The sequence below is a fragment of the Bidens hawaiensis genome, unplaced genomic scaffold, assembly GCF_021521415.1.
Source record: "Bidens hawaiensis isolate Kalapana, Puna unplaced genomic scaffold, B.hawaiensis_p1.1 tig00013123_1, whole genome shotgun sequence".
In the NCBI taxonomy this organism is placed as follows: domain Eukaryota; kingdom Viridiplantae; phylum Streptophyta; class Magnoliopsida; order Asterales; family Asteraceae; genus Bidens; species Bidens hawaiensis.
Window position 1 is genome coordinate 89,062 of NW_027492110.1, and position 14,762 is coordinate 103,823.

Below are 14,762 nucleotides of genomic sequence, written 5' to 3' on the forward strand. Positions count from 1 at the left end.
ACGATATTTCCAGGGTCACCCAATCACTATTCTCACCAACTTCAAACTCTCAAATGTTCTAGGCAAACCCGAGTTATCGGGACGCCTAGCCAAATGGGCAATTGAATTGGGAGAATATGCGATTCAATACAAGCCGAGACCAGCCATTAAAGGCCAGGTCCTGGCTGATTTTATTGCCGAAGTCCCCGCTGCGCGGGAGAAAGAGTGCCAGGAGGAGGTTCAACCCTCCCCAGCACACGAAATCGATGAGGTCTGGCGACTCTATACTGATGGAGCAGCTAGTAACGAGGGTTCAGGCGCAGGGTTAAAATTAACAAACCCAGCAGGCCAGGAATATACTTATGCTATTCGGCTGGATTTCCCAAGTACGAATAACGAAGCTGAATATGAAGCATTCCTGGCCGGATTGAGGATTGCGCGTAAAATGGGTGTAAAAAATTTGGAAGCCCATGTAGATTCCATGCTAGTGGCAAACCAAATAAACGGGACGTACACGGCTGTAAATGACACAATGGCCCTGTACCTTGCCCAGGCCAAAGCCATCATGCGCGATTTTAATGATTGTAAAGTGATACATGTCAAGCGCAGCGAAAACAAATCTGCGGATGCGTTAAGCAAGCTTGCATCACTGGCCTTCACCCACTTGGGTAAGGACATCCGCGTGGAACTCCTCGAAACACCATCAGTCCCGCACAAGGAAATTTGTGTCATCCAAACCGGTACAGAAACATGGATGACCCCAATAATAAAATACCTTGAAGCAGGAACGTTACCAGAGTCGAAGTCACAGGCAAGAAAACTACGCTGTAAAGCACTGAATTATCAGCTGGTCAATGACACCCTTTACAGACGTAACTTTCTTGGCCCATTGTTAAGATGCGTGGACAACCAAGATGCTGACTACCTCCTAAGGGAGGTTCACGAAGGCATCTGTGGAGTACACGCAGGCCCCCGCGCTGTGGTAGCCAAGCTAAACAACGCGGGATACTTCTGGCCGGGTATGCATATGGACGCGTTGGCATACATCAGAAAATGCAGATCTTGTCAGCTTTACGCACCCAACACGCATCGCCCGAAAAATGAACTTGTTCCTGTCACTTCCTCATGGCCATTTCAGAAGTGGGCCATTGACGTGACAGGCCCATTTCCAACAGCAGCTGGGAATGTTCAGTTCCTAGTGGTGGCCATTGACTACTTCACCAAATGGATAGAAGCGAAACCTTTAGCCCAAACAACCGCAAAGCATATCAAAAAATTTATTTGGGAATTTATTATTTGTCGTTTTGGACTTCCACAGAATTTGGTAAGCGACAATGGCACCAACTTTGCTGACAAGAAGCTACAGCAGTGGCTGAAAGAACTTCAAATCACCCACACCTTTACCTCAGTGGCACACCCGCAAGGTAACGGTGAGGTAGAAAGAGCAAACAAGAGCATCGTCGAAGGCATCAAGAAAAGACTCTTGGAACACAGATCCGGCTGGGTGGACGAGCTTCCGCACGTCCTTTGGGCAAACAGAACGCTGAAGAAGACCAGTACGGGAGAAACCCCGTTCAGTCTCACTTATGGCACTGAAGCCATGATCCCAGTCGAAATCGGTTTACCCTCACCAAGGGTCTTAATCCAACCAGAAGACAATGATGCGGAAAGACGGTTAGACCTTATGCTAACCGAAGAGCGCAGAGACTTAGCCGCCGTGCGTGAAGAAAACTACAAACGACAAATGCAAAAGTACTACAACACGCGGGTAAAACTCTGCAACTTCAAGGAAGGAGACTACATACTGCGTAACAACGAGGCTTCGAACCAACAACGCCCAGGAAAGTTGGCCCCGATTTGGGAAGGGCCATACATCATCAAAGAAGTTCTGGGAAAGGGCGCGTACCGGCTCGAAAGGCTCGATGGCACTCCCATCCCTAGAACATGGAATGGAGCTCAATTACGCAAATGTTATATGTAGATCAATTCCAACTTGTAAAGAAAAGGCCTAGAGCCACTTCTAATGGAAATGATTCTCCTTTCATGATGTATTGATAGCTTGTAACCTATGAACTTCCCTTACGGGAAGAAGTAGTTGCGTGTGGAAGGCGGCAATACCCGCATAAACACAACGCCAAAATGTTAAAAAGTTCTAAGGAAAACCTACACGCAGGTCAGATGAAGGTAAAGTTTAGACATCCTTGTAAGTGCAAGTGACGGTCTTACCCGCACAATCACGAACAAGGAAGCCAAACTTAACTTACCATCTACCACGTTAAAAGGTTAACTTATGAACACTTAAAAAAGAAGAAAAACCTACACGCAGGTCAGATATAGGTCTGAAGTTAAAGCCATCCTACTAAGTGCAAGTGACGGTTACACCCGCACAATCACGAAAGAGGAAGCGAAAACTTTAGTCCATTATCAACCACGTTCAAAGGTTTAACTTAATGCCTTAGAAATTTCGAAAAGGAAACCTACACGCAGGTCAGATAGAGGGTAAAGATTAGCCATCCTACCAAGTGCAAGTGACGGTTTTACCCGCACAATCACGAGGGAGGAGGCGAAACTTTAACCCATCATCAACCACGTTCAAAGGTTCTTATTCTAAACACTTGGAAAATTGCTAAATCAAACTAAGTATGCAAGTCATAAGTTTATAAAGCAAGGAACCCAAGGAAGGAAATAACAATCTTATACGCAAAGAGATTAATATTTCACAATCAATTACAAGAATGGCTGGGTAACTACCCGCCTAAAAGAAATTTATACAAAGCTAAGTCTATCCTAGCAGCGGGAAGGGATCTTCAGGATCAGGCTTCAGGGCCACCTCCGCTTGGGCCAGCACCATCAGAGCGCGGCTGCCCAAGGAAAGCCTTAAGGATGTTTAGCCCATCATCAGCAGCAGCGACTTCATTCACCTTCTCCACCACTGGATGCGGGAAGGCAGCGTACTGATTCACAGCTTGGTCATAAGCAGCTTCAGTATTAACATTGAATAAAGGGAAGTTGGAGGGCGGAAAGCCTCTCTCAGCAAACCCTAGACCAAGCAGGAAGCCAGTCTTCTGCCCATCCTCATGAGAAGCGTTGAGGGCTGCGCTCATTGCATCGTCGTAAGAGGTCTCTGAGAGGACCTGACGCACAACCTACAAAAGAATACTTAGAACATTTTCTAATTACGAGCAGAAAGCGTAAAGAAAAAGAGGATACCTGAGGCAACGCTTCTCGAAGCAACCATTGGAGGGTAGCTTGACTTTCTTTACAAGCACGTTCGGCTCCGCTTTTATCAAGGTTGGCAAGTTGAACTTCCTTGGCGGCAGCTTCTTCGACGCTTTTGAGTTTCCTTTCAGTACGGTCAAGCACCCCCCTCTGGTCAAGGATCTCCTGCAGCTTCTTGGCATCTTCCATTGCCAAGGCGTCATGAGCATGCTGAAGAGCCTTTAATTTGCATTTAAGCTGCTCATTCTCTTCGCGAAGTGGCTCAGCAACAGCTTCAGCCTTGGCAGCCCTCTCAGTTGAGTTTCGCGCAGTCTCCTTGGCCAGCCGAAGCTGTTCATTCACAGCTTGGGCAGCCTTGGAGCGGGCCTCGAGTCGCGCCTGGACTTCAACCTCAAGGGCCTTGAATGCCTTCTCCTTCTCGGCTGCGGCAGCGGCCAACTGCCGGTTCTCCTCCCGAAGAGCCCGCGCTTCAGATATATCTTTGGCGCGAGCTGCTTTTAACTTGTCGTTTTCACGACAAAGCAGCTCGACGCGGGGCTGCGTTCGGGCCTGGAGAACCCGAAGCTCATTGGTTAGCCTACCCTCTTGGTAGCTAGCCATGGCTTCCCCCAACGCACCATGAGGAGCAGCGTGGCGAGCCCAGTCCACGCACTCCACAGGGGTGCGAAGGGTTGTTCCTCGGCGTATGTTCCATCTTGGAACATACACTTCATTGGAATCCGACACTGCAAAAGAAACAAAGGCAGTTAGGAAAAGATGATAAAAATATGTAAAGGAAAAAGAACCCTACGTACCTGTAGGGTCAATAACAGGCCGATAGCCGCCAAACCCATCACCTGAACCTAAAGGAAATCCATCCAACAGGTCAGGCAGACGGGAAGGTGGCATAGATCGGCGGGAAGCCTGGCGCATACCTGAAGGTCCGGCCGTCGGTGCCGGTGGCGCAGGTATAGTGGCAGCCGCTGTGGTAGCCATGGTTGGCGCCACCTCCTCAGCAACAGTAACCGCCGGCTCCGTGAAAGATGCTGTAAAAATTGCACTCACGGCCGGCGGAGACACCTTCTCAGCTGGAACAGCCTCAGGAAGGCTGGAACCAGCGGAAGCAGGCGTAGACGCCTGGGTCGATGCCTCGGGAAGGCTGACCGAGCCTACCGTCATTGGCGGGGGAATACTTGCTCCAACTCCACCCTGGAATGCGTCAACATCCACACCTACACAAGCAAAAGTGTTAGAAAAATTTATTTTAAACAACAAATCTAGACAAGAATTATGGGGGTACTTACGGGGTTTCTTGAGCTTGAACGCACGGACGAGCGGGGGCGAACCCGATGGAGCCGGCCTCTTGACACCGGTAACCGTCGTTGCCGCTGCCTCCTCGGAGGTGACACCTGCAGCCTCCGGAGCGGTGGTCTCTTCACCACCGGGCTTCCCCGCCACCTCTGCATTATCTGACTCCGAGTCAGATAGGACTACCGGGTCGGCCGTAGAGGCCACCTTCTCCTTGCCCTTCGCGACGGCAGCCTTTCTCTTCCGCACCAGTGGAGGACCTTCTGCGGATTCCTCAGAAGAAGAAATGTCATGAACTCCAGCAGCAGGCACAGCTTTGAGAGGTTCAGGGTAGAAGATAGGCTTACCTGGCCGACGGTGGCTCAGGATCTCTTGGCCTGGCGGGTAAACCTCCACGAACCGACCCGCAGTCTGCTCGAGGATGGGCAACTCGTTCTCGTCCAGAGCACGAGTACCCATCCGCGCAGGACCATCTTCCTCCCGCGGATTCAGGAGCGACTGAAGATCGTTACCCTCTGAAATCAACAAGAAAGTTAGAAAAAATCGTAGTCAGCAAAAAAGAAACAAGACATACCATAAGGGGTAGAGTTCGAACCATATTCAAGGACGATCGGAACCTTATCCGCATTCGCCGCCTTCCACACCCGGCTCATCCCCAGCATCACCATCGCCGACTCCGGAAAACGGAAAACCGGGGACTGGACCCGGGATATCTTCGAAAACCATTCCGCCTCCTCGTAGTTAAGGGCGGGAAGGTTCGGAAGCGCCTGGCCATTCTTAAACTTCATGGCGATGGGGACGGCGCGAGCGGATATGAAGAAGAACTCTCTTCTCCATGAGCGAAGACTCCGCTCGGTGGTACAAATCTTTAAACCCTTTATACGGGTTGTAAGAGTGTACCACCCCTGGATGCACCTCCAAGTGTAGAAGGTCATCAGACGGTCAACAAAGGGCTCAAGGCCCAGTATCCGGCACACCCACTCAAAGTGCCGGACCTTGGCAATGGCCATGGGGTGCACCTCTGTCAGGTGCACACCGTGCCTCTCCAGGACACGGTACACAAACTTTGTCAACGGAAACCTAAGGTTTCCGTAGACAAAGAATGCAGCATAAACCCCGATCTTGCCACTAGGGGCATCGTACACAGTATGGTGGGGTTCAGGAAACTCAGGCTCGAGAGACTCGAGCATGAACTTCCTGACGATATACTGGTACAGATCGACAGGAAGAGAACACTGGCATTCGCCAGCAGTCTTCTGATCATCAGTATCATGAGAAGACATGGTGGAAAAAAGAAAAAGATTTCAGAGTAAGGCTTTACTGAACAGAAAAATTTGCCGGAAATTACTTGAGAAGAAGAAGAAAGGTGAAAGTGTGAATTACAGATAACTCTCTTCCCCTTTATATAGTAATCGCAATTAATGCGGTGAATTTAATGCGGAGGAGAGAGAAATCAAAGGTGCAACGAAACTATGACACGTGGCAAAAAGCAGGCTGGCAACAGCTGTTGAAAGGACGTGTGCCAGTAATTTCGCGGCCACGCGCCAGAAAAATCACGCCCACGCGCCTGAAAAAGCGACTGGAATGACCATGTTCTGTCACGTCACCATAACTTCCTGCACGTCCTGACACAGTCAGAAGAAACTGTCGCGCGACGTTTCAGAGGTTTGGACTGTTCTTATCTTTTCACCAACTCTTCGAATTTCAAAATTCAAAATTCGAAAATATTAAAAAGTAAGCGGGAAAATCCCCCCTTACCTTGGCAAACAAGTAACCGTAAGACGGATGCGGGTACAGTGTTAAGGCGAAACCCTTCACACACCTAGCACCCGCAGGGAATTGAAGCCAAGAAAACCTTGGCAAACAAGTAACCATAAGACGGATGCGGGTACAGTGTTAAGGCGAAACCCTTCACATACCTAGCACCCGCAGGGAATTGAAGCCAAGTATTCCTCGGCAACCAAGTAACTATAAGACGGGTGCGGGTACAGTGTAAAGGCAAAATCCTTCACATACCTAGCACCCGCAGGGAATTGACGCCAGGAATACCTTGGAAGTAAAGTAACCGTAAGACGAGCGCAGGTACAGTGTTAAGGCAAAACCCTTCACATACCTAGCGCTCCGCTGGGAATTGAAACCAAGAAGGATCTTCTGGGCAATGCTTGCGGAAACGGAAATAACATCCCCGCATAGCGGGAGCGTCGAGAACTACGTTGTTTGAAGCTCCAAGATGGAATTGGTGGTCTTAACATAATTGATCACTATGTTCGAAACTACCAAAACCTCATGGAAAATACATACAACTGGGACTCAATGCTCCTGACTTGCGAGGAGGTTACAGACCTACCCGCATCATACCCAAAGACCAAGCAGGAAACTCGGGCATTTCTGCAAGTGACAAGGACTTCCCATGGAAAACCTTACAAAACCCTTTTCAAAACCCTTTCCTTAAGTCCAAAAGTTCACCTCACTTTATTAAACACGCATGAGAAGAACATTGGACTGGGGGGACTTGAAGAGGTAGGTCCCAGCAGAGACCAGTTGGTCCCGCAAGACTCACCTTGAACAGGGTTGTCTGCGCAAAGGCCATCTGCTCCCGCAGGACCCACCATGCTCATAGAATCTTACGCGCAGTACGCAAGCTGTACACGCAGGGAAAGCCTCCCAATGGTGAAGTACCCCGCCTGTTCCCGCAGTTGCGGATACAAGCCATCAGGGAAGGCTACCCGCAGACAGCAGGGCTACACGTACAAGACTAGCTACTTCAGCAGTCACGTGAAGGCATGAGCAAGGCGGGAACAATCCCGCCCAAATGAGCCAGTCTGATTCTGAAAGATCTTTTGTACCATACCTACCAAGGTATGGATAGGACAGACGATCTGACCAGAACAGCCCATGAGCCAATCACAGGGTGACAGCTCACCGACAACAGTGCGAGGAGGAGCACCCTCTAGTACTGTTTGTCACTATTAGCCGCTGCCTACTCACCAACCCTCACTGTGGAGCAGGCGCAGCCTACAGTTGGTGGAATAGTATTACTGTTGGCCGTAACCTATTCACCAACCAGCATGGCCTGCGTACAATCCACAGTCAGTGGGACGTGCATGGTCTACAGTTGGTGGAATAGTGCAGCCGACTTTATTACTGTTGGCTGTAACCTACCCACCAACCAGTATGGCCTGTGCGTAATCCACTGTTGGTTGAACAGGAATACTATTCAGCCGGCTGTACCTTCTAGAAAACCTACCTTCGGCTATAAATACTCCAATATCTTGGAATGGTAAGATCATCTACAATCTCGTATAACTTACTTGATAACTGCTCTTATAGTATTCATATACTTTTATATTCAAAGAGCAATATAGACTGATTCTCACGCCGGAGGGTGGTCACAAGGAGGAACCCCCCCTTCTCAGTGACGAGCTTACGGTGTCTGTTTTGCAGGTTCCCTGAAGTACAACTTACTCTGCTGGACCTAACCTTCGTGGGAAACATTACCTGGCCCCCAGATTACCTATAATCTGCCCGGGGTTACTTAGTGTTTCTTCAATGACACTTCTTTTTATTTTGACACACTTATATTCTTATGCATGACGAGCAATTCTCAACGGAAATTGTGTATATGGGGAGGGGGGGGGGGAATATTACACCAACAACTAATAAATTATCAAACGATTGTTGCAACCAAGCAAATTTATAGAGGAGGTGGCTAGTAATAATGGAAATTTGTTTAGTAGTAAAACATGTAGTTTGTTGTAGGCTGGTAAATGGACTGAACGTTCAGTGAATCGTTTAGCGAAAAGTGTTTTTTTTTTTGAAAATTTCCGATGTTATATATATAAAATACCTGAACGCTCATAATCCCACCATTTTATAATACTCACATACATTTTAGATCACTTTTTTTAATTACCAAAAAATATGTAGACCCATTAAAAATTGAAAAATGTCCATTTTACTTTTAATTAATTAATAAAAGTTAACTAAATACAAACAAGAACGAATAGGCGGAATAACAACAAAGTCGACTTCGAACACCAGCAGTCACGGTAGCATCCGCGTAAAGGAGTTTTTCGAAACTGCAGTTATTGAAATCTTATGTACGATCCACAATTCCTAAGAAAGACTTAGCGGGTTGGCAATGATAGGTTTAGAGAATGGAATATCAAGTTGTCATAAATTGCGAAGAGTTGATTCATCAATTTGCTATCAATAATGTTAGAAGAGCTTCATAAAACCTCGGTTAGTTATTAGCCTCTTCAGTATGTCATAAACTCATTATAATATCATGTTTTTTTGTTAATTGTTATTTTTATTATTACCACTTTAATTAGCGTATAAAAATGTGTTTACATTATTTAACACGTTAATGCTTAAAAGACATTATTTTTTCATCTCGGCTAGAGCATGCGAATTCTCAGAGCCGGCTTTGCGAGTAAGATACACCGGTCGGGTCGGAACCGGGTATTTTGTGCACACGTACAATGGGCCTAGGATCTTTGAATATTGCGAGTGGGCTTTCAAAATATATAACGTAATAAAATGCGTATATCGTCACTCACCCAAAGCATCAACACGGTGCGGGTATATAAAATAACTCCAAACCATGGTTCAGAAAACCGAAACACCAAACCAATCGCTTGGGCCGTAACTTATCGCCGGAGCATTAAACCGGAGGTTGCTCTTCAACCGTCACCGGAATCGTAACGGCCATTCAATCTCTCAGCTTATATATATATATATTAATATTATTATTCGCTCATTCATTCTCATCAAACAAGCACCAACAACTCAGCCAAGTGATTCAATCAAGCGAATTCGACGGTTATTAGGGTTTCCGTGAGTTCCTCTTTCAATTGAACTATTTCGTTCGGTTTTTTTGCTATTTTTTTCTATCTGATATGAAATTAGGTCTAATTTCATGAATATGTGGTGGTTTTGGTGATTTGATTAGGGATTTTTTTAGGTTTTCGTTGCGACTTCGTGAATGTTCGTTGTATTATTATTATTATTATTATTATTATTATTATTATTATTATTATTATTATTATTATTATTTTATTATTATTGTTATTAAGTTTGATTTGTGTTTTTGTTTATTGAAATCCAATGTGCAAGCTATCAATATGATTTTCTCTTAATTTAGCAGTTTAATCCCAATTTAGAACTATAACCCTAATTTTTCAATTTGATTTTTATTCTTAGTATAGCTTTTTAACCCTAATTCATCAATTTGATTATCCCTAAATTAGCTCTTTTACCATCATTTATCAATTTATTTCTCCTTAATTTAGCTCTTTAACTTTAATCAATCAATTTGATTTCCCCCTAATTCAGCTCTTTAATCCTAATTTATCAATTTGAATTTGATTTTCTCCTAATTTAGCTCTTTAACCTTAATTTATCAATTTGAATTTGATTTTCTCCTAATTTAGCTCTTTAACCTTAGTTTTTATTTTATTTTTAGATATTAATGTGTTTTTTTTATTAATGTGTGTTTTTTTTAATAATTTATGAGTTTTTTTAATAATACGTTGTTTGAATATATTTATAAAAAATAAAAAAAAAATTCGCTGGAGCCCCTCCACACCAGGGCCAGGGGCTCCAACGGGGCTCCAACACCCCCTTGTCCAGTTTCTCTCTCTGCCACACGTCATAATATTATTGGTTGGAGCCCCCGTTAAAGCTCCCATTAAAGCCCCCCACACCCCTAGCCTCATATGTAAAATCTTTCCATTTACACTCTTTCATTACTTGAAAAGTAACCAATCATTACTTTTTTTTTCTTAACATTTAATTTTTTATTCTCAACTTTAAGCCTTTTTTTTTTTAAAGGTTCAAATAATATTTTTACTGAGTAACATTAACATCTTTACCATCACACCGTAAGGGATGTGGGATCCAATCCTTGCCATGAGAAGAATTACTATAAACGAAATAAATATAATATTAATGTAGAAAGTTAAAAATATAAAACTGGTTCGTAGGTTTTTATTAATAAAGTGATCCAAGATTAATAAATTAAGCCCACATCCACAGTTATATAAATTTGAGATTTTCGTTTTTAAGTGTAAGCGTGTGACAATACCATACACACAATAACAACGAATTTTATATACCGCATAATTCATATAAGACAATCAGAGCATCGAAAATAGAAAGCGTAACAATTACAAAACCGTCTTATTCATCACTATCAAATCATTATGTACACGTGTATTATATGGTTTTCACAGCTTTTGATACATTTTCGCTAATTTGAATTTATTTCCCTTGTATAAATAAAACGTTAAGCAAATACGGCAATATAATAACTTCAAAACTATTTAAAGTAAAACCGTTATTTTGTTGAAAACATTTAATAGCCTGAAAGTGTGAAACAAATCGGATTGTGTACCCACTTATTAATAAATAAGCAAATTCTGTACATACACCTTCATCATTTTCATCGAACAACAGAGCTTCAATCTGCCATTGCAACTCAAGGTTACATCTTATTATTATTATTCTATATCATTAGCTTAACCAATTATTATTATTATTATATAATAATCACGTGTTCAATCAATTACATGTCATTTGTTTACAGTTTACTTATTATTGAATCGTAATTAGTATACGTATACGTATTTAATCGCTGATTGTTGATAGTTAGGGTTTTGTGAGTTTGTTTGAATTGTTGTGCAGAGTTAAATTAGGTTTTTATTAGTTTATGGACTGTTTTGAATTAGTATGTTAGTGAGTTAATTTGTGATTTTATTATTTTGTGTATTTTAAGTAATGAATAGCTGAATAGCTGTTTGAAACCCTAGCTGTGAGATGAATAGCATATTATGTATTAGTGTTGTAGAACTCTTTACTCGTTAGGCGTTAGTATGGCGGTGGGGTACTTACTACCGATTAATAGGGTTAATCGGATTTTAATGTTAATTTGTAATTTTTAAAAAAAGTTTTTTATGTGTATATACAAAAAGTTTCAAAATTTTATATGTAATTTTTCAAATAAGTTTAATTTTTTAAACACTCTAAGATTTTGACTGATTTTGACCCACAAAAAAGTTTCAAAACTTTATATATAATTTTTCAAATAAGTTTAATTTTTTAAGCACCCTAAAATTTTGACCGATTTTGATCCACAAAAAAGTTTCAAAACTTTATATATAATTTTTCAAATAAGTTTAATTTTTTAGCACCCTAAGATTTTGACCGATTTTGACCCACAAAAAAGTTTCAAAACTTTATATATAATTTTTCAAATAAGTTTAATTTTTTAAACACTCTAAAGATTTTGACCGATTTTGACCCAAATTTAACTGGTTTGGGACGATTTTGACTGGATTTGACTGACTCTTGATGTGTTGGTCCGGTTAAGTGAAACCGAATGGGTAGCATACCGATTAGTGATTAATTGCAGATTAATCGGTGGCATACCGATTAGTATGATCGGGTTTGCTATACAAAAAGGGGTTGTGTTGCAGCTTTTTGCCTGCTATCCGAAAGTGCATTAAATAATGAATAATTTAATAGCCATTTGAAACCCTAGCTGTGAGATGAATAGCATATTTTGTGTTAGTGTTGTACAACTCATTAGGCGCTAGTCTGGCGGTGGGGTGCTAACTAGTGATTAGTAGGGGTTGATCGGATTTGAATGTTATTTGTAGTTTTTTTAAAAATTTTACGTGTGTATACAAATTTTTTAAACTTTATACATAATTTTTCAAATAAGTTTAATTTTTTAACACTCTAAAGATTTTGACTGATTTTGACCCAAATCTAACTGGTTCTGGACGATTTTGACCGGATTTGCTGACTACTGATTTGTTGGTCAGCGAAATCGAATTGGTAGCATACCGATTAGCGATTAATTGCAGATTAATCGGTGACATGCTGATTAGTAGCTTTTTGCCTGCTCACCTGCCATTTCCTTGTAATCGTTTGGATGTTAATTTTTAAAATCAATGTGCCTAAAATCGGTGACTAATTGTGATTTTTACAACATTGACAATAAATGATTAAACACATAACAATTGATTACTGTAATGACATGATAGGTTTTAAATTACACATAAGAGACACTTTGTCAAATGGTTGACATTTAAACTTGCAGAATGATGATGGTGGCTTCTTCATTGTCTCAAAACTCACCGATTCAAGTCCGATCTTCATTGCTACCTCAGAACACTCAATACCTCAACCGGGCCCCTCAATTCCTTTCTGTAAATAATGCTACCATACGCAGTGCAGGTTCAAAGGAAGCTAAAGTTTTTCCAAGACTATGCCATGCAGTTGGTGAAAATTCATCTTTGAACTCGATTGGTGTCGTGAGCAAGAACAACAGTCCCATAGTTGTTATTGACAATTATGACAGCTTCACTTATAACCTCTGCCAGGTTCCCCTTATTCTTTACTCTATTTGTTAATTTTTACAAACTTATGTTAATATTAATGTTATTAAATATTTATATGTTGTAGTATATGGGAGAGCTCGGGTGCAACTTTGAGGTCTACAGGAACGATGAACTTACCGTTGATGAATTAAGAAAGTAATTACTTTTATAACTTTCATGTGTTCATAGTCTAACTTTTTAATTTGATATCTAATATTATGTTTTACAGGAAAAATCCACGAGGCATTCTTATATCACCTGGACCAGGTAACACATTATCATTCCACTTTTGTTATAATATTACCGTGTCATAATATTAATATTAATCTACTGCGCATTGTATGTTTATAGGTGCACCACAAGATTCTGGAATATCATTACAAACCGTACTGGAACTTGGACCCGAGGTACCTTTGTTTGGTGTATGCATGGGATTACAGTGCATCGGTGAAGCATTTGGAGGTAATTTTATTATCAGTTTGATACATTTTTTAAGGATTAAAAACATATATATCATTACAAAGTTGAAAATTTTCATATATACCCAACCAAAACTAAAAATATCGTAGATAGTTATATGCTCATTTTACCCCTTTTCGTTATATTTGTTTTAACTCTATTGTTTGCATGAATTTTGTTTGACATCGACGATAAGTAAGCAAACCAAACTGTCATCTATCCACTTTTGTTATCTCGATTGCAGATAATTGTTGAATCTGTATGTTCGAATCGGATAATCAAACTAGATATAATCACAATCCAATATTTTGAGAAAACTCTTGCATTTGGGTGGATAAAAAAAATGAAGTTAAAGATGGGTAAAATGGTCATTTGCTAAATTGTTTTTAAGACTTTGGTATATTTGAAATTTTAACCACTTTGTAAGGGCATATATGATCTTTTTAGTGTTGCAAGGGTATATATAATGATTTTCAAGTTTCTAGGGTATATATGAAATTATCTGTATGATATTAAAACACAAGTTAATAACTTTTTGTAGGGAAAATTGTGCGGTCGCCTTATGGTGTTATGCATGGGAAAAGTTCACTCGTTTATCATGACGAGGGCGGGGAAGACGGTTTGTTTACCGGCATATCAAAGTATGTCATTTCATTGGCTAGCAGAGTACTGGTGGATCCCATGTAATCTTATTATTGTTTTGTGTTTCTTTTCCAGCCCGTTTACAGTTGGTAGATATCATAGCCTTGTGATCGAGAAGGAAACGTTTCCTGATAACGAACTTGAAATTACAGCGTGGACTGAGGATGGGCTTGTAATGGCTGCTCGTCATAAAGTGCATCGACATTTGCAGGTTTGGTTAACTCAAATCACACAAGTGGTCAATTTGGAATTATTTTTTTTATTTCTAATAAAAAAGTGGAATGTTAATATTATGTTGTTTCGACTGCAGGGTGTGCAGTTTCATCCGGAGAGTATTATAACTACCGAAGGCAAGACAATCGTTGCCAACTTCATTAAACTAATCGAAAGCAAGGAAGCTGCTTCTGTTCCTTAAATTGATCAACAGCTGCTACAGATCAGTATATTTATTTGAAGGCTTCCTTTTTGGTTGATTATATTTTGTAGTTTTGGTTATTATGAATCAACTTAATGTAGTACATTATGTTTTAAAATCAAAATGCAAAATGAAATTAGTGGTCATAATTTCTAACATGATCTGAAACACATACATAAAAGATAATTAGGTTTTATCATTTTATGGCCTGCACTTTTCATAATTTGAGTCGCATTCAAGTTGACATATTTAACACGTTGAATTATGTCATTAACTGGTCATGTTTGAGTTGACTTGTTTAACACATGTAATTAAACAGATAGACCTGTCAACCCATTTAACTAAACACGTTTACCAGCCAACCTGTTTGCAAC

General features: G+C 41.3%; 1 protein-coding gene and 1 long non-coding RNA gene across 2 annotated transcripts in view; one reads left to right on the forward strand and one right to left on the reverse strand.

Annotated features, from left to right (window-relative positions):
- LOC143543483 (uncharacterized) overlaps window positions 1–14,762 on the reverse strand; it is a 195,438-nt gene that overhangs the window by 17,762 nt on the left and 162,914 nt on the right. The gene's annotated exons all lie outside the window — the stretch shown is intronic.
- Window positions 10,809–14,524, forward strand: LOC143543474 (anthranilate synthase beta subunit 1, chloroplastic-like). The gene is made up of 8 exons (XM_077035786.1): window positions 10,809–10,971; window positions 12,593–12,875; window positions 12,958–13,028; window positions 13,102–13,139; window positions 13,224–13,334; window positions 13,873–13,972; window positions 14,049–14,184; window positions 14,284–14,524. Exons 2-8 carry the CDS (start codon window positions 12,594–12,596, stop codon window positions 14,386–14,388), a joined length of 843 nt encoding a protein of 280 aa, XP_076891901.1. The 5' UTR covers window positions 10,809–10,971; window position 12,593; the 3' UTR covers window positions 14,389–14,524.